Source organism: Festucalex cinctus, chromosome 13 (genome assembly GCF_051991245.1).
Source record: "Festucalex cinctus isolate MCC-2025b chromosome 13, RoL_Fcin_1.0, whole genome shotgun sequence".
NCBI lineage: Eukaryota > Metazoa > Chordata > Actinopteri > Syngnathiformes > Syngnathidae > Festucalex > Festucalex cinctus.
Genome location: NC_135423.1, coordinates 10,673,500 through 10,699,090, shown reverse-complemented (window position 1 = coordinate 10,699,090; position 25,591 = coordinate 10,673,500). Strand labels below are relative to the sequence as shown.

The following is a 25,591-nucleotide window of genomic DNA, read 5'->3' as shown; positions in this document are numbered from 1 at the left end:
TCCATGGGTGTGAATGTGAATTACATTTGACCTGCAATTGCCTGGTGTGTATTTTGCAATAATAATAATAATAATAATAATAATAATAATAATAATAATAATAATGAATAGAAAGGTACCTTCATTATTGGTTAGATTTAACATTAGATTTTTTATTTTTCCATCTTTAGATGAGATGCCAGTATTTTGGAGAGAAGTTAAATGAGCAAGGTGACGTGTGTTTTTCTCTTTGCCTTTATCTATTTCCATACATTGTTCATGCATAGCAGTGTGTTTATTTTCTTTGCTACGTTGTGTTAAAAGGTCAAGTCAACACAAGCCATGCAATACCAAGTCATGACATTACCTGCACTGAATTTTTTCACAGATGAGTGTTTGGGGTCATGAGCAGATTTTTCTTTTTTTTTTCTTTTTTTTTTTTTTATTTGATTTGTCTATGTGATCGAATCGAATCGTCCGAGATCGAATCGTAAAAAAAAAAACGAATCGTCAAAAAAATCGAATCGTCAAAAAAAAATAATAATAAAAATAAAAAATAATAATAATCGGAAATGCAAAAAATCGAATCGTCGGGAAAATCGAATCGGCGAAAATCGAATCGCCAAAAATTGTCAAAAATCGAATCGGCAAAAATCGAATCGGCAAAAATCGAATCGGCAAAAAGTATTCTATAGCCATGTGCCAATCCATTTTGATTTTAATTGTGCATCATTTTTGGCCTCCCATGAAACTTTGCAAACACAAAGCATGTCAAAAACATTTACAATTTAGACGGTTTCCTATGAAACAGTACCCCAACATGCCAGTACCCCGACATGCAAATACCCCAACGTGGCCCAGGTTGCGAGGGCCCTTTATAGCTGCTCGCAGCTCTAGTTTTGTTTTTTGTTTTTTCATGATTCATTCGTCAATTATTATTATTATGCTGCTTGAGTCCTACAAATACAAGTTTCTGAAAGATTAACATGTCATCTGTCTCGTTTAATGTCAAAATTATTATTATTATTATTATTATCAATGATGATAATAATAATAATAATAATAATAATAATAATAATAATAATAATAATAATAATAATAACAATAATAATTTTCCCAATAAAATTAGTCACCATAAGTTACCAAAAATGAATTCACGGCTTTATATGCGTGCTAAGCAGCTCAACTTGACAGTACTCATTCTAATGTCATAACGTTTCATTACACCGTTTTGAAAAACTATCACAAATGAGTCTTGTTCAGTATCATGTGAGGAAAAGTCCATTACTGACGGATTCTGGTTCTTGTAGTTTAAAAGCACTCGCGGGACGCGCCAAACGCGGTTGTGAAAACTACTTCCCCCAGCATGCAACGCCTTTTCACCCACTTCCTGTTAGCTTGGAAAAGATAGCGGGCGAGCGGACGGAAGAATTACTTATGTATTGGAGCAAACGAGCGGCATCGTATTCCACGAACGTGCCTTGCTGGAGTGTATAAGGTCCTCAATTAGGAGACGAACATGGTAAATATGTCGTGGATTAATGTAATGCATATTGTTGCCCATTGCCGCGAGCATGCTAACCATTTGACAACATAGCCATAGCCGCTTGGTTAAATGCACAGACTACTATTCAAACAAGATAATTTTCACCATGATCATAGAAGCAATATAAGTCATAAAAATTAGTCAAATGGGTGTGACGGATCTAGTACTCGCTTGCACTTGGCTATTGCTAACAAGAAGTGTACATTTGAATGAAATCGTTCTCCTAATGTCCACTGCGAGTCTAAGCTTGATATCATGACAATCTGATGTAACTGATGCATTTCCCGTCGTCTCATAGCATTTTGTCCATTTTAGATCCGCTTCATTCTGATCCAGAACCGAGCCGGCAAGACACGACTCGCCAAATGGTACATGCAGTTTGACGATGACGAGAAGCAGAAGTTGATCGAGGAGGTGCACGCAGTGGTGACTGTCAGAGATGCCAAGCACACCAACTTTGTGGAGGTGAGTTAATTAATTGCGGATCCGTATTGAAATCAAGAAGCAATTTGGAGTGTCTATCCATTGACAAAACTTTCGGAACAGTTATACATTTTCTTTCCTGTGGCTCTCTCGTGGGAAATGTTTTCTGATTATTTTTAAGCAACACTTTCCTTTCTTGAACAATTTTATTCCATTTTGGACTCAGTTGTGACACATACTCCTTTAGTTGGACACTTTCCGTTTCTGTTGAAAAGATGTCCCCCCCAAATTGAGTTGTACAGGTTATACGTCACATTAATGGTGGAAGCAGCTTTGTAATGATTTATCTTCGTCTCTTTTTATATTACAAAAACATGGCATTTCAACATTATTATTATATATTTATTCATTTAATATATCTACTATATATGCTAACACATGTTGTTTCCACAGTTCCGAAACTTCAAAATCATCTACCGGCGCTATGCGGGACTCTACTTCTGCATTTGTGTTGACGTGACTGATAATAACCTGGCATATCTCGAGGGAATCCACAACTTTGTAGAGGTAACAAACACAGACAGTCAGCATGATGTTATGTACAGTAGAGCTACTCAGTAAGTCAACTATGATGATTTAGTTCTTATGCTCTGATTGTGTTCCGGAATGTCTGTTAATGATTATCATTACCATTCTCTTGGCTGCTGCACCTCATTACATTCTTGTGGGAAGTACATTGTTGATAGATGTATTAGATATGCTATTACAGTATTTGTGCAGTATGCACGTTTTGTGGATTATATGCCCCATCATTAATTTTATTAATTAAACTATACACACATCTGTCTTGACTGACAGTCACGAGTCTCTCCCACCAAACCAGATGTCTCTTGTAGTACTGAGACTGACCTGTGAGAGGCAGCATGTTGTCATTTCAGTGTGAACTCACAAGACTTGAATTTTGTCCTCTTCCCCCAAGGTACTCAACGAGTACTTTCACAACGTGTGTGAACTGGACCTCGTCTTCAACTTCTACAAGGTAAGCACCTTAAAAAAAGACAATGAACATGGCTCCTTCTCTTGTGTAATTTACACCTACGGTAGTTGTTCATTGGAAGGTTAAGGCAAGTGCTTAGCAACAAGCAACTCCCAACTGCTGTTGCCGCTCTTTCTAATTACTTCGTCTTAAACTTAACTGACGCCCACGTATTAATTTAACACTTGCCATGTTTTTTTCTGGAGCTGAATAATAAACAAGTCCAGAAGTAATTGGACAATTGTTGTTTTTTTCTGTCGTGCCTCACCACAATAAATGTGCAATAAAACAGTCAACCATTTCTAATAGTTTGTAGAATTTTGACAATTGATGTGATTGTTTTCACATTCAATTTCTCTTTGTGGGTCTTGACACCTTTACTTTGGTCAAGTCTAAGTCTAAGTGGAAAATTATGCTCTATTGGGCTGTCGCCGTCCAAATACATGATGCCTCACTGTGTTAGGTCAGTTGGAGTTTATTTTAAAATATGACGACTTTGCAAGTTGTCATTTGGTGAGGCAACACTCCAGGAAGTCTTTATAAGAGTAGGGAAGGAGATAATGTCACGTCTACTTTCAGTCCGTGGTTTGTGGTACTCTGACTATTTTTGTCCTTCACTTCCCCTTGCGGCTGCTCTTGCTGTATATCGGACGCCGTCTGTCCTAACCGAGCCATGTCTCCCTCCAGGTGTACACGGTGGTGGACGAAATGTTCCTCGCCGGCGAGATCAGGGAGACCAGCCAGACCAAGGTCCTCAAGCAGCTCCTCATGCTCCAGTCGCTCGAATAGAAAACAAACATGTTCCTCGCTTCCCTCCTGTGGATGAAGCGGAGTTCCTAGACATTTGAAATTCTTTGTGATATTTCGGCTAGCGTCGCAACTGCTCGTAACCCCCAATATGAAATTTGAATTGGAGAAGTGAGTTGTCTCTTCCAGTCACTTGACAACGGTGTTCACATCCAGCTCCCCTAATTAACCTTCATCTCAGAGCACTACTGTCATGAACAAGCACCATCATAATCAGTGCATCCAGCACTTAAAAGTGATTTTTAAAAGCTGCCACTGATGTCATATCGTACTCGTCATGGGCATTTTACATGTGGCTCGCCATTATGTTTAATTACAGGCCCTTCAGAGGGACTCGGACGAGTGTACTCCGGGCGAATGTGTGATGACCTGTCATGTCACAAGATGGCCGCCTCATTGCAATGGCATTTCAAATGATGTCGTGTTCTACCCTACATTACGTGGTGCTTGTTTGTCATTTTTTATAAAAGCAGTACTGTGATGTGTGGTGTAGTATGGTTTGTGCATATGTATACTTGTATGTTAAAATAATTGCTGGCTATAAAATTAAGCATTCATTCCAGAGCACACTACATGTGCTCTTCAAACAGTATTTAGTCATTAGATTAATGCCAGTTACTTATTGGCTTCGTGAAACCATCTCTCATAGCCTAACGTCAACCATAATCAAAGATGGTTTCTGATGTTTTTGTATTTTACGTTGATTGGTTAAATATGTACTGCTTCCCTTTAGTTTCCATCCAAGAGTGTTGGAAGTCTTTTTTTTATTATTATTATTATTTGCAGTATTGTCTCCTAGCTCAAATACATGCCCCATTTTGTGTAAATAAAAAAATGTATGAGAACAGTTTTAACCTATTTTTTTTTATTACATGTCATGTACAAGTGCAAATATTTGTAAAGCAGTGCATAGACTCATTTTAATCCCAACTAAAGTCACACCTGATGAAAATCACTTAGAACTTGTGGTGCAAATTAGTAAGAAGATTACCTTGGAAATAAAACCTTGTGTTGAACTTGTAATGGTGGTGCTAAAGCACTTAGTATATCCTTGCATATCCACCTGAGGTCCCCGGAACAATGATGTAGAGAACACAATCCTTGATATGCAGCTCTAGGGGAAAATAAGAGATCACTGCAAAATGGTCATTTTCTCTGATTTTGCCATTTATTGGTATATATGAGTAAAATTACCTTTTTAAAAATCTTTAAACTACGAGGAATTTCAACTAAAATCATTGAGTTTTTTTCCCCCCTCCAGAAAATTGAAAATTTCACTGCAATAAAGGTGACTACATTCCGAGAGAAATAGCATTTAACGAAGTGAGAATTTTACACTGAAAGGGATACTTGACTCATTGATTTTGTCCAGAATGAATTTGGTAACTTAATATTCACTGATGGCAGGTCTGTATATGCCTTGGCTCAAATAAAATGTGGCAACACTACACAAGTCCACAGCGCTGCCCTACGGATTAATAAAGTCATGACGTAATATGGTGTGAAAGCCGGTGACTTAACACCATCTAGTGGCAGACCATCAGTATCACAATTTCCTCCTACAATTGAATCATGAGGTCACCGCAACAGCCTGGCCAAGATCAATAAATCAGTCGATAGATCCACTCCAGCTACATAAAACCACTCAAGCTGAAACTGAACTGAGCCAGGGGCATAAATCAAGACGATTGGGGCACCGCGGCGGCCATTTACTGTTCATCACACGAGCCCAGTGATATTATAACCTCGCTCTGTTGCTTCTTAAAGACAAACTGCTCCATAGTGTAGGTGATATGAAACCATTGTATGATATCAGGGCGTGCCAAAGCACCCATTGAGATTTATTTGTGTGATTTTAAGAAAGAAGCCTGTTAAGAGGTCAGAGACATCAAATGACAAGGTGCCGAATTTTCACTGGAAAAAGACAAGCAGATTTACTGGGGATTGCATAATCAATACAATCAATAAGCAACACTCACCCTCTAAAGACAACTCTTATTTACAACATACATGTACAGTGCTATTTAAGATTATGTGGCATTTGTTACCAAGAAACAACCGAGTGCGGGATCAATGCAGACTGGATGACATCAGAAAATACCGGCTGCATGTTTTATACAAACTCTGCCAAGAGAAAAACAAAAACAAAACAAAAAACAGGTACTGCATCTTGTCAATGTCACACAAGTTGTTCCATAGTAAGAAATGATGACATCTACAGTTAAAACATTTATTACAGCTTCAAGTCAAATGAAAATGTACAATTCTAAAGTTACAGCGTATAAACAAGACATCTGGAAAGTAAAAGTGCACTTGCAGAAGGAAAGGAGTGCTCAGGCCACACTGAAAAGAAAGAGTTCGAAAGTCAAAACAGTGGCAAGGAAAAGCAGAATTTAAAAATAAGAAAGCAGTGCTGAACTACCATCCATAGATTTTATATTGTTGCCAATCCCAGCTGACTTTGAGTGAGTGTTGGGGTACACCATAGACCAGTCGCCAGCCAATCACAGAGCACGTTTGGCCAAACAACAACTCACCGCTCCCCTGAATTCTCCCCCCCCCCAAATAACATTTTGACTTAAGTCTCAACTATTGCTTTTCTCGTCAGTGTGACCCAAATATGCCTCCACACAGAAGTATAAAAACTATTAGAGAAAGAATGACAATTTCTTGACATATTGTACATTTATAGATGTATATTACCTCCCATTTGTATGATTCACTGTATCTTTGCTTCAAGTGTGCTGGCCTGTTCACTCGATATGATTGTGTATGTGTGAGAACACAAACACATGCGAGGAGATGACCTTATAAACGTGTTTGTTGGTTTTGGGTCACTCTGATCTTGAGTGGCTGTTTTTTTTTTTTTTTGGTTTGTTTTGTTTTCTCACCCTCGCGGCCTCAGCAGCCCCACGAAGCTCGCCGGCTGCGGTGTAGAGAAGCCAGAAAATTCCCCGTTGCTCTCTCAATAACACGTGGGTGAGCTCCGAGCTGCTCGTGTGCTTGGCAAGAGTAAAGTGAAAAAAAACACATACGAGCGTTGTTGAGGGAGCTGTGGCAAATGTGGCTTCCTGTGACGTCTGAAGATCGCATGTGCATGAGGAGTGTTTTGGGAGGTCCGTTAGTACAACTTCCACTTGGGCCAACTACAGCATGAGCTAGCTTTACCTTTGTTATCTTATTATATCTACTTATTCTTTACTGCATGACCAATTTCTGTTCCATGTACAGCACTTTGTATGCAGCAACGCTTGTTTTAAAGTGCTTTATAAATAAAGTTGAGTTGAGTTTGTGCTTTTCGGCCCAGAAACTATAGGTTCAAAATTGCATCAATCTACTCAAATAGGAATTGAAACAAGGCCAATACTTACCTTGTCATAATAGTGCAATTTGACGCCAAAACTTAAGCTTTGAATTGAGGATAAGCTTTGCAATAGCATCATAAATTTATCCTATTTAAATACAGTAGCTCCATTAAAAAAAAAAAAAAAAAAAAAAAAAAAAGTCTACAAATAGTCAAGTGCTGAAAAGAGAGCACACTCTGCAATGTGTCAATCAACAAGAATAATTTATAAACCAAAGATGTGCAAATTTCGGCTGTGTGTCAAACTAAAAAACTGGATTACAAGCACAGGAAAAAAAAATGAATAGGACAGCCCATACAAACAACTTGACTTAGCCATATCTGGTAAGAACTGAAGACCATCCCAGCACGTCCTCACATATAAATACGCCTTACCAGGGGGTAAGGCCCAGGAGTTGCAGTGGTCTCCGTGCGCACTCATCCAGGTGCTCCGGGGTGTGTGAGAGACACCCCAAAACACCTGGAGCTGACACACAGAAGAGAAAGGAGACTTAAAACACATCCACTGGCTCCAGCAAAAGGGTTTGCTAAGGACTCACTGACCTGTACGGGACGTCGTCGTGGGCTGGATGAGGAGGTGGGGAGGAGTGCGCAACCCTAGCAACTACACTGTTGCTTGTTCTGTGTCGTGCTGCCTCGCGGCTGTCGCAGCTGCCTCAGCGAAGCGTCTCCGTACTGGATGCCCGAGCCCATCCTCTCTGGATCCAACTCGCCTGCAGAAGGTGGAGGGGAATAATTATTTAATGAATGAATGCCCAGCTGAGTTTGTAAATTTGCTCACTTGCAAAGAAATCAGCAGATTATCAGCTGTCATGCCCCCACTCAAGAATGTGGTGCATGTACTAAACAAACGTACTTATTTGCCAGAAATTCTGGAACTCCCTTCTCCTCTGCTTTCAGACTTTCTCTTTAAAGTTCTTAGTGTTATTTAAAGTTGTGTTGTTACCTGCAGCAACGGACGTACATCTAGCAGGTCGGTCAGGTTGCCATCAGGCGCGTCACATTTTATTTATTTATTTTTTTTAAATTAATGTACAAAGTATTTTGATGTAAATATTGACTTTAACGGTGAAATCCAACTTCAGTGAAATTCAGGTTACATCGCCAGCATAGGAACGAAACTCCGCCGTTATTCGAAGAGTCCCTGTAATATCTTTAATGCCTAGGAAATCTTTTTGTACTGTTCTCCAATACCTCAGAATAATGAAATCCCTCTGATGCTGTGGAAGCTTTCTATGGTAAGACTATACAAATGTCAGGAAAAGCCTATTAGATCATCTGAACTTCATTTGGGGGTTAGCCAGAGGTATTTAAAATGGTGGCCAATAAATGCAAACTCCCATTTAACATGAGTTCGAATGTGGTCAGCTGATTCTGAACACAGTCACGTAACCGGTTATGAGGGTGTGCACAATTGTGCAACCACATTGTCTCAGCATATTTTTAACTCATTGACTCCCATCCATTTTCACTGAAGCAACCTGCCGATTTACTGGATGTTGATTGATTTTGCAAGGCCCACAGAATATTGTGTTCTATTGTTACAAAAACATGGACCCTACCAAAAGAAAGATTAGCATCTCTTCTTTCATCATAAAGTAAAAAGTATGTTTCTATCTGTTTCCATTTTGAAGCAATTAGCATTAGAATATAGCTAGGTTTCATCATTATTTACAAACCTGTTGAAAACAGTGGGGAAAAGAGCTTGTTGCAACATGGCCCTGGCTGATCTCTTACACTCTGCTGCCACCTGCTGGCCGTTTTTTGTAATAACTACAATTGCTTTAAGTGACCTGTTCAGGTCAGAGGCTGCATCAAAGCCTTCTGTATGCTCTAGCATAAAAAAAAAAGAAAACAAAAAAAAACATGTTTTTGTGACCATAGCAATATTAAAAATAGATCGTGTTTATACGTTTTTGGGAGAAAATTAGTTCATTACCCTGTCACAAAGATAAAAATCCAATTGATCAAACATGTACGTACATTCTCCAAGTACACACTTCACATACCAGTGAGCTCAGCTATCTGCCTGTGGAAATCTACTTGCAGTTCCTAATAAAGGTTCTTTGTGCGCCTCAACCTGCCGCAGTACTCAAGCAAATCAGTGTCTTTTTCCGCCATGTCAAGGACTATCAGCGTGCCTCTCGCATGGGACATTTAAAGGGAACGAGAGAAAGTTGCTGCACTGGCTTGTACAGGTCTGCGAAAATACCAAAACTTAATCTCACCTGCCCCTGCGCAGATTGACATCACACCTCGAGCCAGATTTGAAAATAGAACCTTGAGTTTCTTTGTAACTTAAAAGTGTTTCCCCCACACTGATTACCTGAGTCGATCTTGTTGAGGATGGTGCGGGCGCACTTGAGGAAGCCCTCTTCCACGTTCTCTCCCGTCAAAGCGCTGGTCTCCAAGAACATAAGCTCTGTGCAAACAGAAGAAGGAAGCGCGATGAAGGAAGCACAACAATGAAGAAGCAAACAAGAGCGTCTGAGTTACCGTTCTCCTGAGCGAAGCGAGACGCCTCCAGGAAGGTGACCTCACGCTCGGCCTCCAGATCTTTCTTGTTGCCACACAGGATGATGACAATGTTGGGACTCGCTAGTGTGCGTGCGTCTGTCAGCCAGTTGGTCAGGGCATTGTATGTTTCTCGGCTGGAGGACATGGCACAGGGACACATGGACAAAAGATATAGCCTAGCTTCACTGTTGGTACTTTTATTTTTTATTTATTTATTTTTGGTGATGAGCAATTTTTGCACCAAACATACCTTTTAGAATTATAACCTTTAAAAAAATGGTTTCATTGGACACTTATACTTTTTAAATCACAAAACCTGGCAACAGGAAAGAGTACATAGACCATTTATACCCACTCAGCCAATAAAAAAATCATTAATTTTACATTCATTTTGGATTCCAGGCAATTTTACATACACGCAAAATGTATTATCAGGAATTCATTTTGTTAACCTGTGGAGTGGAGAACATGGCTCATATGGTATAAGAGACTAATCATCCTGATTTGTTTAACATGTGTATGTACATGATATTCTATTTTCTTCACCTGGAACAAGACGAAAACAATCCACACTTTAGGACTGTAGGTGGAGCTGAAGAGCTTCAAATGTGAGACATGAATGAAGCTCGAGTATCATTGTTTTTTTTTTAATTTTAGATAAAAAAAAAATCGTATGCTCGTATTTGGGAATAATATAAATATGGTTCATTTCAATGGACCAAAACTTACTGAAATATGACAAGTATTACGCGCACATCAACATAATATTGTGTAGTAAAGAACACCATTAATTTACCAAAATAACAAATCAAAAATCAATTTCTCGAGATCTTGTGTGTCTGCTTGATAAAGTTTTAAAACACCATTTTACTCTCACCATTCAATAAGATAAACAAAAATATTTTACCTGGTAATATCATAGACAAGAAGCGCTCCAGCTGCTCCGCGATAGTAGCTGCGCGTCACAGAACTAAAAGGCATACATACAGCAACTTTTCAACAAATTCTCAAACCTTCAACATACAAAATGTGCTTCAAAATTGAAGCTGTGAGAATTTACCGGAAGCGTTCCTGGCCGGCAGTGTCCCATATCTGTAGTTTGACCGTCTTGCCAGCAACATTCACCACTCTGGAACCAAACTCTACACCGATGGTGTGGTTGGAGTCCTGCTTGACTGCTCAGCCACAAAAAAAGTATTCATGATGTGACAATACTTATCATGTGGTTGTTTGTCATATACACGCACATTTCTATATTTTGATCTGAAACCAACACAATATGCATATAAAAAATAAAAAAAAAACTCACATTTGTTCTCAATGAACTGATGGAGGAGGCAGGATTTCCCCGTCCCGGCGCTGCCAATCACTAAGAACTTAAAGAGAAAGTCTGAAAGCAGAGGAGAGGGGAGATCAATGCTAAGCAAATGTCAGAGGACAACCCGAACCGACTGCACTTGGCACTTGGAACCTCAGAGACAATCCTGTTAATCTCATCAAGCTCCTACTCTGGCAGCTCCTGGTAGGCCCTAATTTCACCTCCTAATCAGTGAGCACACACACACACACACACACACAACATGGTTTGTGTGCGCTCGCTGCATTGGAAAGCCAAGCAGCAGAACTTAGCACATGTTTGGCATTAGAGCTGTTCGACATGGCTTTGGGTGACTGCGCCAAAGCCGTGACCAGCTGTTTGTACAGATGTTGTTGTTGCGGAGGAGGCCAAGCCGGGATGGCTCTGATGACACAAAGCTGCGAGCATGCGTTCTGATGACATTTGAGACACTTTGGTGTGCTGTGAGGCCCCAACAGATGGAAATATTCTGTAAAAACACACCTAAAAAGCACAAAAACCTCCAAGTTGAAGTGTCAGCATGTTGTGTAGGGCTGCAAAGATTAAATGAATAACAGCCAGCCAATTCTACACTCTTTCGCCAACAGCCTGACACCCACATCACTCACCACGCCCCACTCTGTTCAAAGCAACCCTTACTTAGTCAAATCAAGTCAACTTTATTTATATAGCGCTTTCAAACAGCCTGAGCTGTCACAAAGCGCTTTACAGAAAGACAACAACACTAACATAACAAAAAGATTAACAGCAATACAATACATTACAATAGGGATACAATAGTAGAATGTGAGGAGAGTGACCCCTAGTGGACAAAACTAATAACTAGGGATGGACTGTAACGATAATGGCAACGTTGTGATATCGCGAAATTAAAACTGCCACAATATTGTCGTCGTCATGTCACGATATTAAAAGAAGCACATCTGTTAAAAAAAAATGACAGGTTGATTTACATTTGTGCAGTTCGAGCACCATCTGGTGGCTAGTTTTTTAGTGCAATTTAATTCTCACAAGGCATGTTTTGGCCCTTCTATGTTTAAAATCCACGCTAATGGTCAGATGAGGGGGAACGTAATATGCTTGTGAACCGACCCATTAGCTGCCTTTCCACCAACAAGCCCAGGATCTTTGAGTTCTGGGTAAAGGGAGGTCTTGGTTGTACTGTCGGTAATAATGTTATGAGGAAAAAATGTGAGCAGGTACGCTCGTTTGTCTTTATGTGCTCTGTGGTTGTCCTGCGACCAGTCCAGAGTTTACACCACCTCCAGTCCAAAGTCATTTGGGATAGACTCCAGCTCATCTACAACAAGAGCTATGGAAAATGGCTGAATGTTTTTTTTTTACTAGTTTTTTTTTTTTTTTTTTCAATGTTTGTATGTCATTTAGGAATGTTAAAAATATTACTTTAAAATAGTGTGTATAGTCCAGTGAAGCAAGTTCATGATAACTGACAAATGGATTATTTATATATTCTATTACTTTCTAGGGGAAAATGTGCATGTGTGTGTGTATGTGTGTGCATGCATGCGCCATGCTGTAAAAGAATAACCTGAAATAACTGTGAATCCCAAATGTGTTAAAGTTCAAACCTTCCCTGCTAAAGCTTCTTGCTTGAGTCTGAAATTGAGAGCATTGTCACATACGAATCCATCCATCCATTTTCTATAGTGCTTGTTCTAATTAAGGAGGCGGGGATCTAGAACCTATCCCAGCTGACTTTGTGTGAGAAGCGGGGTTAGCCCTTGAGCACAAAAGATTTATGCACCCCAAGTCAAATTTGATGTCATTTTGTCCTCCAAATTAGGTGTGGATGATGATTTCTTCCCCCACAAGAAGACAATTCGGAACTCAGGTTTATGACCATGTTGAACCTGTGCTGAAACAGAGGTGTTGTTTTGTTTAGGTTAAATTAGTAGTACACGGCGGAGGAAAGAAGGCACCGATGTGCTTTTTTTTTTTTTCTTCTGCCATGACAACACAGCTAACAGAATCAAAACGCTTCGTTTCTAAAAGCTTGCCTCAGCTTTTCAGCGTCTTCCCAGACGTACCGCAGTCCCTTGAACGACAATCAGGCTGTCAGTGTGACAGCAACACGCCAACGCTGCCATTTTAACAGCAGCCCACCAGGATGTTGTGGTTGTTGCATCACAACATTGAAAAAAGATTTAACGGCAATGCAAAATAGTAGAGAATAGAAGCGAAAGTAAGAGAAAACACACTAAATGAAATTAATACACTATGCTTCCTCACCATAAAGTCAGTATAGTGTAAATTAAAATGATGTGAATGTAAATTACAAATTATATTTACAAAAAAACAAGTACCTTTTTAAAATTTCAATCACTTGGGAAGAAATAAAGCAAAAATAAATCAAATATATATATTAGCTACACTGTACAGTACTGTACCCACTTTTAGCAAGTTCGGCAACTGCACCTCCACTGAAATGGATAATAAAAGAGAAAAGTCAGGGATCAATAAATGGCTATTAGATCAGACCATTAGCACATAAATACTGCATGCTGGGATACAGTTTCATACAAGAGACGGACACGTGTGGTGTGACCACTGAAAATTACGTGCAAATATCTGCTTCATTATTGTATGACAACTAGCAGTACATACACTTACGAGTGACCTGACTTACAAATAAAATAGTTTTAGTAACTCTACTAGCTTAATAAAAACACACAAAGAAAAACATCATAACTAAGATCGATGTTGCGGTAATTAATTAGAAACCATTAAACAACTTAATATTAGGACTGCACAATATTGGAAAAATATGCGATATGCGATCTAGTTGCTGAACATAGCGATATCAATATTATTGCGATATTTAACATGTACCTAAAGAAATGACATTTTTATTATCTAATGAAAGAATTCCATTTTTCATGCGGCAAAATAATCAAACTCATTGTATTCTTAATTAATTGTAATTACAACTCAATAATGTTGGATGGCAGTGCACATTTTCGTTAAGTACACTGTGTTCCAACTATGTTTTGCATTTGCATTTGCATTATTAGGGTTGGAACACCCATGTAACTAGGGGCGTGGAAACCAAATAAAAAGAGGGTGAGGAGTGACTTTTTTTTTTCCAGAGAGTGTAGTAGTAAATTGTATCAGTCAGTTCCTCTCCTCGCTCCTCGCAATGCAATTGAATGAGCGTCAATTATTGACAGATTTTTGCTACTTATGAGCCAGTCTCAATCTATTGCGAATAGTTGGGGCCAACTGTATTATGTACGGTAGTTGAAATATATTACAAAAATGGACCAATATTATTGCTAGTTTTCTTCTTCTTCTTCATAATAATAATAATAATAATAATAATAATAATAATAATAATGAACTTTTTAATTTTTTTTTTTAGTTATTTGCGTGGCTGTAACGAATTAATGTCATTGACAAGAGGATTTGAGCACAGTAAGTGAAGGCACCACTATCAGGCATTGCTGTGCAGGTAGAAAAAACAAACAGCTGTCCAACTTCCTGATGCAGTAGGCCAGGTTAGCGCCAAGTCATGTAGATATAGGCACAATACATTATAATTGATTTCTTGTCACATTATAGTCATTTTATGGCGCTCAATGTCTTTTCACCGCACCTGAAGTTTGACTAACTTTCACCTGCCAGTGGTGCCGATCAGTATACGGAAGCGGGGTGTGTATCGTAATGGAACACCAACACACACGCAAACAGCGTCTTGAAATAAAAAGTCAGTGCCATTCAGACATGATTAATTACCACTGTGAGCGAGCAAGCTAACGTGTTAGCTAGCTAGTTAGCCGCATAGCTACGCGTCTGTCACATCACAGCTGAGCTGTATAACGTTAACATTCGAGGCTTCCGCAGCCAATTAAAATACCCCCCTCACAAAAAAAACAGACATACCGTATGTCTCGGACATGTTGGCCCCCTCGCCGTATTAGAGGAGTCACTTGGACCGTTTTCACGGTTGCCTCGTTAGACAGTCGTTTTTTCACCCTTTTTAATGCTGTCTGATACCGTCTGAGCTGCTTTGGCTTCGCTTCGGCCACAGCCAACTGAGCCAAGCCAAACCTGGGAGGTACGTCATGACGTCATGCGTCGCCCAAAATGTTGGCTTCATGGTCAGTTGGAAATCAAGGATCCACTGTGCTTTAATTGATAGATATTTGAAGTAACCAAATGAGAAAATAATTATCCCTTCGCTTTTAACTGCTTCTTTCCATGGAATAAATAATCTGTAAAAATATGGCAGAATAGACGTGAAACACTAAATAGCTTCAGATTCTTGTATGTTTATTTCTTGTATGTTTATAGCACTAAACTGACTCACCTTCAGTGAGACAAAAATTTGAAAATAAAAAGTTAACATAAAATATTTCAAAAATATAGATACGAGTACCTTGACTAGCTAGATACGAGACCCCAGTAGATGACTTGACGTCACTTTTTTTTTTTTTTTTAGATTCAAGCGAAATTTTACATGGCCGTGCATTTTAGAGCCTCACCGCTAGATGGCGGCAGCACACTGCACAACGACCAACATCTATTGGGTCCTTGCAGTGGAAGGATAATGTCAATTGGGGGCAGTAAAGCACCATTTAACGCTAGTTTGCCAACTGCTTATACTAATAGATCGCACAGAAAAATATTAAGAAAGGACAGATTGAGTCTACTAAATAAAATCAATGATCCAATCAAGGCATAGTTCATTTAAACAATAGGATTGATTGAGTGACTTAAATTTATCAACAGTATGGCTGCATGTGCCACAAAGAGCCACAAGATGGTAGGCAAAGATAACGTGATAAGTGAACTTTGTTCCATTGTCACTGCAAATTAAATCAACGCAATCTGATTCGATTTTATGGAACTACACGAATTGATAGGACGTTACTATTTATCTTTAATTGGCTCTTTCTTGTTTTGTTTCACTAAAAATAAAATAATTGCTGTTTTTTTCCACCCACAACTTTTAGGGAGAAAAAAACCCCATACTTTTGGGTAAATATAATTGCAGTTAACTCCTTCCCCTTATCTGCACCTTTGATGCATGTCCCTTCTTCTTTGCACATCCACTAAAAAGGAGACACTTGCACAAAACCCAGGGGCGAGAGGTAAACGTCAGGCCGCCCAAAGGCAACAGGTGATAAATTAAAGGAACCTTCCACTCTGCTAATGTCCCTCCTAGTTCCTCCCAGCTTTTGTTGCACTTTGGCAGGCCCCTTCATCGTTAAAAGCTCTTTTCACTGAGATTAAAGCTGGGGAGGAAACACCAGGCTGAGCGTCATGTGGGGCAAGGATGTTTTCCTAAGGTGGGCTATACAAGAAAGGGTGAGCTCAAAGGTGTGCAGCTGGCTGTGAAAAAAAAAGAAAAAGACAGTGCTTCTGTTAGTCACTTTGCTTACCTTTGTGGGTGTTTCATCACTCATTGTCTCCCCTCTTTTTCTTGTCCTCTTGGGTCAATGTAGGTTTCATCATCATGATGGATGTCTGAGCTACAGGCCAAACATGTGCTTCTGTGGGCGTGTGTTTGAGTCGACCTTGGACGTTTCGACTCGACCAGTTCAGATGGACGGATTCATGTGTACTTGTAGATGTAGGCACGTGAGAAGGGCAATTGCATTACATGAACGGAGGAGGGAATTCAAACTAAAGATCAAAAACAACCATGTTCACATGATTAGAGAGAGGGGAAACCCATGATGCTAACCGAAACAATGTTTACTACAAACAATGACTCATTTTCACAAGCTCCACGGAATGAATCACTTCTAATGCAGAAGAGTGCTTACCTGGAATCAAAAATACAGAGCTTTTGCTCATGCGGTGGTGCCTTGAGATAATGCTTAAACTGATTCAGTGATCAAGCCCAGAACTCAAATCGTCTTTCCCCATTGAAATGAATGAAAATGCCGTTAAACTGGTCAAGCCTCTCCCTAAAAATAGTGTTTTTGCATTCTTTGTTAGCATTAAGCTAAACTGACTTATTATATAAACTTTTTATTATTTTTTTTTTTTTATATATTATTATTTTTTTTTTAGTTTTGACAGTTATTTGCAGTCACGTCAGTTGTATCTTAAGGCACAATTGTTTGGACTGCCAAATTCTCTGAAGCTCCTTTGGAGCTGGCTTATGGTTATTGTAGAGAAATGAACATTCACTACAACAGCTTTGGTGGCATTCTTGCTGTCAGCATGCCAAATGCATATACTCTACGAAAACTTGCAACGGTTGTTGCATTGATTCACACAATACAGTAAAACAACACGTTTAAGAGTGGCCTTACCTGTGCAATAATCATGCTGTCCAATCGGCATCTTGATGTGCCACACGTGAGTTCGGTGGATCATGTCAGCAAAGGAAAAATGCTCACAGACTTAGATTTGTGAACAACAAAAATTGTCTTTTATAGTAGAAAAGTTATGAGCAATAACAAAAATGCTAAATTTATATTTTTGCCATTAAGTGCAAATGTATGATAATATTTACATTAAAAGTCACCTTTGTACTTCTTAAAATGCATCGACAGATGTGAGTCATGCACCCACCCCACCAGCCAATCCACAAAGCCATGAAGAGACGCGTGCATTTTAGCAAACAGCTAGTGTGTCTTTGAATCCTGCATGCTATTTTACATCTAGATTCTGAACACAGCGTACGTTTATACACTCGGTTTTAGGAAAGTTACTATAAGATTTCAAGTACACCCTAACCTCTGACTTGAAAAAGAATGATTACATCAAACTAAATAGAGATGTCAGTCAGTTCAAGGGTCCACATTAACAATGTATGCACTATATCACCTTGATGATATTACTGCATGATGAAGCAATGGCTTTTAATGTTGTATCAATGAACAACAGTAAACGCTAATATTTGGTTTTAGTTCAACTGCAACATTTTGGCTTCTTCAGAAAGTTTCCTTGAAAAACAGCTGAAGGTTAGCTTTCCATAAAGTGGAGACACAAATCTGACCTAACATAAACAATAGAAGCTTCCGCATATGTAGATGAGTAAATAATAAAGTTGCAAAAAAAGTTGCATAAAGGATGTGAAATGTCAGCCCCCCCGCCACAGAAAAAAAAAATCAGTATATATACAATATTGTGGCTACAAACCTGAACTCATCTGTTTTATCTTCTCTGAACTGAAAGAATCAATCACATATTTGTATCTCCTGTTAAGACACATATTGACATCCTGTGTTCCCTGAGCTGCCAGATAGAACTTGTTGAGGAATCTGTCCATGATGTCACTCACAATGACTGGAATTGACAGTACATAGTTAATATTGAGAAGATCACATTGCAGGTCTGCAGGGTACATCCTCTACCTCCCCTTATCTATTGTTTGTTCTTATTTTTTTCCACCCAGCCTCGGCAAATAACACACATTCAGATGTCCTTACATGACGAATTGTTCCAACAGTGTGACTGGCAGTTCATCTTTCAACACTCACTTAAATGAAAAGATCCCTCTGGAGAACATCAAGTCTTTGCGGACGCATGCCAGACTGCACGTACACAAAGATTTGTTGACAACAAAAAGGCTCATTCCTCAACAATGCACCGACAGAGGATCAAATGCATCAATGCTAAAATGTATGTTTTGCGAAGCAAGACACTCCCATCTCTCACCTTCCCAGAGTCACAGCAAGCTCATGTATGTTCCCTCCAGGCACAAATACATTCCCCGAACCTCTCAGTTCATTTCCTTCCTCTCTCACCTGTCACAATCCCTCAGCATTGATCCTCAGGAAGATAATCCAGAACCCTGTCTGTCTGTTTGAGGACAATAATGCCCAAATGTTGGACAGAGAAAAGCCCTCTGGAAACAGAGAATGCGTTTAAGCCAACACTAATCTGTTTCCGACAATGTCCTGACATCTCTCCCCCAAAGATGATCTCTTTTCGTGGGAACGGTAGCCATAACGAGTCGTTTTGCCACCAGGCACGTGAACAGCCCGTTGCTATGCAAAACGGCCACGTCACTCAGCCACACCTGGCAATAACAACAAATTTAATGGCACCAACCCCAGGGGGACGCATCCAGGGACAGCAGCAAAACAAGACCACACCGATAGTAAGGAACGTTTAATACCAAGCAGACACCTCTTCTGCGTTTGTGTGATGAAACAGAGTCCATTGGGCTAAAAAAATAAAATAAAAAAATCTTTGGATATACAACAGGGGTCGGCCGGATGATGGAGCTTCTTCTGCCCATAAAGTCTATTAGAACAACTGGTGACAAAGGACAGTCCAGTACCCTATACTTGAGTGCTATCCATTTCCCGTGAGTTGAATGTTTTCCCAGAATAGTAGCATTGTCGAAAACATTCAGCCACGATGAGGATGGGATTCGAACCCATGCGTGTAGAACACAATGGATTAGCAGTCCATCACCTTTACCACTCGGTCACCTCATCTGTATGTGTGCTTTCAAACAAGGTCTATTTGGATTCAATCCCAGCAACATACGGTGTAGGGGCCAAAATTGGCCCGCTGCCAATTATATCTGGCCTGCAAAAAAAAAAAGAAAGATAATGAGGGATGTCATATTAGTCACGGTATTTAAAGTTCCTTGCTATTGTCGTGTTCTTGATTTGCTGCTAAATAATGAGCCATTCTGTTTACAATGCTATTTTGTTCAGTAATGTCACCCTGAAGCACTTGACTTCTGGATTTGTGTTAGGCAGCCAATCGGGTGCCTGTATTCACAACACAGGAACCAGATTGGCTGCATAAACACATGACTTGTGACAGAGAGAACTTGCTGGATTCTTTTGCACAAAGAACTTCTGCACGTCAAGGTTTTCAGAAAAACTGGTCACAAAGGAGAGTCCAGTACCCCGTACTTCTAAAGCACCATCCGCATCCTCTGAGGGACACCGCTGAAAGTGTTAAAAATGCTAAGTCTCGATGAGGATTGGATTCGAACCCATGCATGTAGAACACAATGGATTAGCAGTCCATCACCTTAACCACTCGGTCACCTCATCTGTTCCTACTTCATCCAACAGAGTCTATCAGGATGAAAATTGCCTTAGAAACAGCCAAGATTGCCCCCCCCCCCAAATGACATTGATTAAAAAAACAAAACAAAAATGATGATTCTGGATGTCACAATAATCATGGTATTTGCTATCATCGTGGTCTTGTATTGCTGCAAATTAATGAGCTGTTCTGATGTGAAAATGAAAATATTTTGTTTGGCAATGGCGCCTTCAAGAAGTTCACTTCCAGCTTTGTGTTACACGGCCAATGGGATGCCTGTATTCACAATACAGGTACCCGATTGGCAGCATAACTATTTGACGATATAACATGTAGACAAGGTTGGATGATGGAGCTTCTTCTGCACCCTTACATGTTCTTAGGACAACTGGTGACAAAGGACAGTCCAGTACCCCGTACCTCTTGAGCGCCATCTTGAGGGACAAGGTTGAAGGGTTCTCATAGTTGCAGCAGTTTTGAAAATATTAAGCCCCGATGAGGATGTGATTCGAACCCATGCATGTAGAACACAATGGATTAGCAGTCCATCACCTTAAGCACTCGGTCACCTCATCTGCATATGGATGTTTATAGAGAGCCCATTGGGCTTAAAATTGACTAGATCAACCGGGTTGGCAACCTCCGGTCTGTGGACCAAAGTTAGCCCACTGTCAATTATATCTGGCCCGCTAGATGATGTTGATGAAAAAAATCTGATAATTAGGGATGTTGCAATAGTCAGGGGTTCAAACCCACGGGTGTAGAACACAATGGATTAGCTGTTCATTGCCTTGCCGCTTGGGTACCTCATCTGCTTTTCTGTTTTCAGGGTTAATTGGTCTTAAAAATGATTTTGGTTCTAGAATGTATCCAATTCTTTTTTCATTTCTCAGAAATACTTTGGAGGTAGTGGGATCAATATGTGCATTTTCTATTAGCCTGACTCATGTTGGGGCTTTGTCCATGGACAAGAAAGCCTGTAACAGTCTAAAGATTAATTTTCTGACCAGCATTCTGTTTCGACTTTTCTTTTTACTTTGTGATTTAAACACCAATTCAAATTTTTGTTAAAAAAAGATACATTTGACTAATGTAGGTCAGTGTAGCTCACATGTAAAGAAATCTGAAAGGGAGCTTCCCTCCAAGGCCTTTTCAAGTTGTGTCCTGCGCTACGATGTGTCAGTGAGATAAGACAGTCGGCCCTGGAGGATGATGTCAGGACTGATGAATGACATCACTGACCTCCACACCAGACGCCCGCAAATCAACCATCACATCCTCCCTGTCTTGAGCGATTACAGTCATCGCAGACTCCTCAGTGAGCACACTGTATCATGTCTTATTTACTATGTATGTTTATATGAAGTTTCTAGATCATGTAATTCTGATTTGTATTTGTGTCTAATATTTTGGTCAAATCATTTGTTTTAATTTATAAATTTTTGTTGAACAATTTGTATTAATTTAAAAAAAATAACTTATTTAGTTTTGTGCCATATTTTCGTGCAATGCCTTGAATTTATTCCTAGTATCTTATCTATTTATTATTATTATTATTATTTGTATTTCATTAATACAATTTGTGTAGTTTTGTTGTCGTATTTTTGAGTAACATACTACATTTGATCCTAATCATCTTTATCCACTATTTTATTGTCTAAAATGTTTATTATTTATAATTGTTTAATTTTTTTTTTAAATTGTTTTGTAATTGTGTACTTTTTTATATATATAAATCAATCAATTTGTATTCATTTCCAATATTTTCTCTATTTTTGTGTAATGTTTGTACTTGGTACTAATATTTTTGGTCATCATTTTCTTTCTAATTTGTTGTATTTTGTATATTTTTAAATAAGTGTTTTTTTGTTTGTTGTTAATCCAATATTTTTATATTTCTGTGCAAATAAAATAATAATAATAATAATAATAATAATTTTTGGTTTTGACATTTTTGCTTTTTTTTTTTCCTGTCAATTTCTGGAGATTATTTGTTTTTTTGTGTTATATTTCTGTATATGTTTTCATTTTTTTGATTGTTCTTTTTTTTTTTATATTATATTTTAGTACTTTTGTCTAACATTGATCCATCTAGAGTATCTTTGAGCCTGCGTCTTACATGCATTCCACTTCTTTAAATGTGAGCGTGCGTGTGTGCGGGTTGAGGGTCATTGACCTCCCAGTTAGGTGGGTGAATTTGCGGCTAAAGGTGACACCCAAAGGCCCAGGTGTGCAACACCTGTGCTCAGCCCATCATGCGAATCACCGTCCTGCCTGTCTCCCCATCCCAACCCTCCTTTAATCTGCTCTAATTGTGCTCTCGTCTTTTTCGAAAAGCCCCCGAAAAGACTCCTCTTACCCTGGAATGTCTCGCTGTTAAATGACATCATCATGGGAGGATCACCTCACCAGACAGAAAATAGTGTCCAGTCCACTCAAAACATCCTTTCTAAAGTAGCTGTTTTAAGTCTGTTTGTTCCAGAATTGGCTGCAATCACAGACTTAATTCCACCTGTTGTTTTTACAAATTTTAACTCGGCACTTGAGCACAAACCTTTGCCCACCCGTATCCATCCATACACTCGCATGGATCCATACTTTTCACTCCCATCGAAACATGTTATTGTGGCGATGACCTACAGTCTTGAAACTGGCGTGAGTCCAGCTTTGCCCTTGCGTCCTCTCACTTGCATCCAATGAGAGAGTGCGTGCGTGTCATTTACGGTTGGAGTGTGCCTCTCTTGTGTTTGCTGAACCTTTCACGGTCCCTGTGAAAGCACACCAAAGGAAAACTTTTTTTTCCAAGCCGTGATCATTTCATAAGGACTCCAGTCAAGGCTGACTCGTCCACCTCAAAGAAGCCAGCGGTTAATAAAGTTAAAGCCTGGCTCAACAGTAGCGCTTTACAATCCTGGCTTTTACATGACGTTCCCAGCGTCTCGCCCGCGGGGGCCTGAACGCTGAGTGAGCAGGACACAATGGAGAGGCCGGATTAGTCTTTGTGGGAAGTGACAAGTTGTGAGGAGGTCAGGAGGATTGTTTGGGGGGGCTCACCTGGGAAAGTAGCAATTTAGTCAAACCCTGCTTTTGTTACTATGGTGACACATCCCTCACAACTTTTGTCTGGGCGCAAACTAGTCCCAACATGTTATAAGCCACTCATTCCTGCTATGATTTCACTGCCACTGTAATTGTTATCATATCTAAGGATTCATAGAGAGTTTTTGTGTATAGGAGACAAGTCAAAATTTTTCTTTGCATCCCATTCAAAGTATGTGTGGTTGTATCTTAAAACACAGTTTTGTTTGTGCTTTAGTTGAATAGTAGGGGGCAACAAAACCCGACAAAATTTTTTGGTACTGCACTTTTACAAGGAAAATATCTCTAATATGAACTTCCAAAACATGTACAAATGTCATAATTAAATACATTTTGGTTAATTAGCAGTCATTTCGGGCATTTCTGATATTACCGCAATGCAATGCAATGCAAATGCTTCTTTCAGATTGTTATAGTAGTCAGATGACATCACATTTTGAAATTCAAATAATCCTCACAAAATCAAATCACAACGATCCAAAGTCCAATGCTTTTCAATGAATGGAGACCGCCATTTTGACTTGAATTGTCCATACAGGCATGAAGGCACAAATGAGGAAGACTTTCACAACTAGTTTAAACTATTTTTTGCAGAGTATAACGCAAATATACCTGTGAGTATTGTTCTATTGACCATTAAATAGTTGAGTGGCTGCACCATTTATGTTTAAATATCTTTTGTAAGTTATAAGATATGTATACACTTTTTGATCCTTATTAGATTGGATTGGTGGTCCAACAGCATTGGTGGTAAGTAAGTATAAATACTTGTTGTTGTTTTTTGTTATACTTTTAAGTAGCTTTTTCAGGGATATGTACTTTGAGTATTTATTTCTCTGATGACTTTTTACTTTCACTCCCTGTATGTGAAAACAGATATTTGTACTTTCTTTTGCAAAAATAGGCACATTACTTTTTTCAACATCCAAAGATGATGACAATTAAGGAGTACTGTAGTTGTCTGGAAATGAACGTGGCTAAAACAAAAGAGCTTATCATCTGTACAAAACAAGATTTGGTTTCTAAACATCTGTGAAAAGATTACAATTTGTCCTAACGAGCAGTGGTAATCTATTTTAAATTAACCAACAATGTTTAATTTACTGTAGATGTGCACTTGCAAAAATTATGCTTTGCAATAGACACATTTCACTTCTTTTAATAAATTTGAAGCAATCCAAATCTTTGGACATTTTGTCTTTTACACACCCTTATTGCTTCATTAGTCTGCAGTAACTACATGTGGAAAAATAATCACAGTAAATTCCCTCAATATAGCGAATAATCCAGACTTACTATATATATATATATATATCACAAAATAATAAATATAAGATATTAATGATATTGATCAGCCATGAATGTTCAATATCTGCATGAATAAAGTTTGTCTCGTCAATGTACAGTAGATCTGGAGACACTGGTTGAAAATGACAGACCTGGGCCAGACATCCATGAAAAACTTGGACTTTAATTGTGGAGGGTGACTCAATGAAATGAACGTCTTCAGATACAGCTCACTGGATGTCTGGATCTTTAAGTGGTTGAGTGAATGGAAGTGGTGCAAGGCATTTAGTGCTCCTTGATACTGGTTTGGACGGGCAACTCTGATGACCTAACTTCCTTTAACTTTGGAAGTTAAAGGAACACAATGGAAATTTGTGTGAAGCTCTTTCATTTCCCTGCTAATAATCTCTTAATCATAAAAGCCACCTGGGGGCTGCCGCCTCTGTTTATTCCAAAATTACATTTCCATGATGTCACTCCGCCCGTCTATGAACTTTCCTGACAAAGCATGACCACTTTAAAACTAACAATAATGATGATAGGGAAACGCACAATACTCTTAATGCTGCACTAATTCGTAGCAGAAAATGCCAACACAGCCACTGGCTAAAGCAAAATTTCAAAAGATGCTAAAGTGTATTTTTAGTATGAAAAATAAAAAATAGCACTCAATACTGTACTTCATAAAGATGTACAGTAATGATATAATTCAAATGAATATAGAAAAATTAAACAGATTTTCCTATATTTGCACACCTTGGTCATAATGAAGGAAAACATACTGGTGACTCGAACAGATCCTCTCTCGACTTCTCAGTAACGCAGTAGGAGCAGTTTCTCTTTGAAGAGGATCAAGAATATATGCCTGAGTATTATTGTCTATCTACCTGTGGTTCTGGGGCTAGGTTAATGTTTATGTATATATTAAAAATCTTATTTTAATCATTTGTTGATTCATATTATCAACTATAAACATCCAGCGCAGAAGTTGTCCAATGGAATCTTTTTTTTTTTTTTTTTTTTTTTTAACAAGAACATGTTTATGCAGCAAATGAAGACTATTTTAATGAGAAACACTCCATTGGACATAATGACACTGCCATCCATCTCTGTATCTTACAGAGCGTTTCATGTTGACAGCTGTTTTGTTTTACCAGTTCACCTCCATTTTGGCCTGGCATCAAA

General features: G+C 38.9%; 2 protein-coding genes and 3 non-coding genes across 6 annotated transcripts; 1 reads left to right on the top strand and 4 right to left on the bottom strand.

The window, feature by feature from the left end:
• Positions 1-1,339: 1,339 nt before the first annotated feature.
• Positions 1,340-4,814, top strand: ap2s1 (adaptor related protein complex 2 subunit sigma 1). The gene is made up of 5 exons (XM_077540994.1): positions 1,340-1,501; positions 1,841-1,990; positions 2,402-2,515; positions 2,928-2,987; positions 3,672-4,814. The coding sequence occupies exons 1-5, from the start codon at positions 1,499-1,501 to the stop codon at positions 3,771-3,773; spliced, it is 429 nt and encodes a 142-aa protein (XP_077397120.1). The 5' UTR covers positions 1,340-1,498; the 3' UTR covers positions 3,774-4,814.
• Positions 4,815-6,007: 1,193 nt separating this feature from the next.
• On the bottom strand, positions 6,008-15,141 carry rab4b (RAB4B, member RAS oncogene family). 2 transcript variants are annotated; one of them, XM_077540992.1, is made up of 8 exons: positions 14,930-15,141; positions 10,982-11,062; positions 10,733-10,847; positions 10,580-10,642; positions 9,652-9,806; positions 9,482-9,577; positions 7,699-7,868; positions 6,008-6,134 (listed from the first exon to the last, which is right to left on the bottom strand). In XM_077540992.1, exons 1-7 carry the CDS (start codon positions 14,943-14,945, stop codon positions 7,753-7,755), a joined length of 642 nt encoding a protein of 213 aa, XP_077397118.1. In that variant the 5' UTR covers positions 14,946-15,141; the 3' UTR covers positions 6,008-6,134; positions 7,699-7,752. The 2 variants fall into 2 exon arrangements, with proteins under 2 accessions (XP_077397118.1, XP_077397117.1); XM_077540991.1 differs by having other exon boundaries at positions 6,008-7,621; positions 14,930-15,140.
• Positions 15,142-19,370: 4,229 nt separating this feature from the next.
• trnas-gcu (transfer RNA serine (anticodon GCU)) lies at positions 19,371-19,452 on the bottom strand. The gene has a single exon. It is a non-coding gene; the product is annotated as a tRNA-Ser (tRNA).
• A 491-nt stretch (positions 19,453-19,943) lies between these two features.
• Positions 19,944-20,025, bottom strand: trnas-gcu (transfer RNA serine (anticodon GCU)). Its single transcript has one exon. It is a non-coding gene; the product is annotated as a tRNA-Ser (tRNA).
• Positions 20,026-20,513: 488 nt separating this feature from the next.
• trnas-gcu (transfer RNA serine (anticodon GCU)) lies at positions 20,514-20,595 on the bottom strand. Its single transcript has one exon. It is a non-coding gene; the product is annotated as a tRNA-Ser (tRNA).
• Between the last annotated feature and the right edge of the window lie 4,996 nt (positions 20,596-25,591).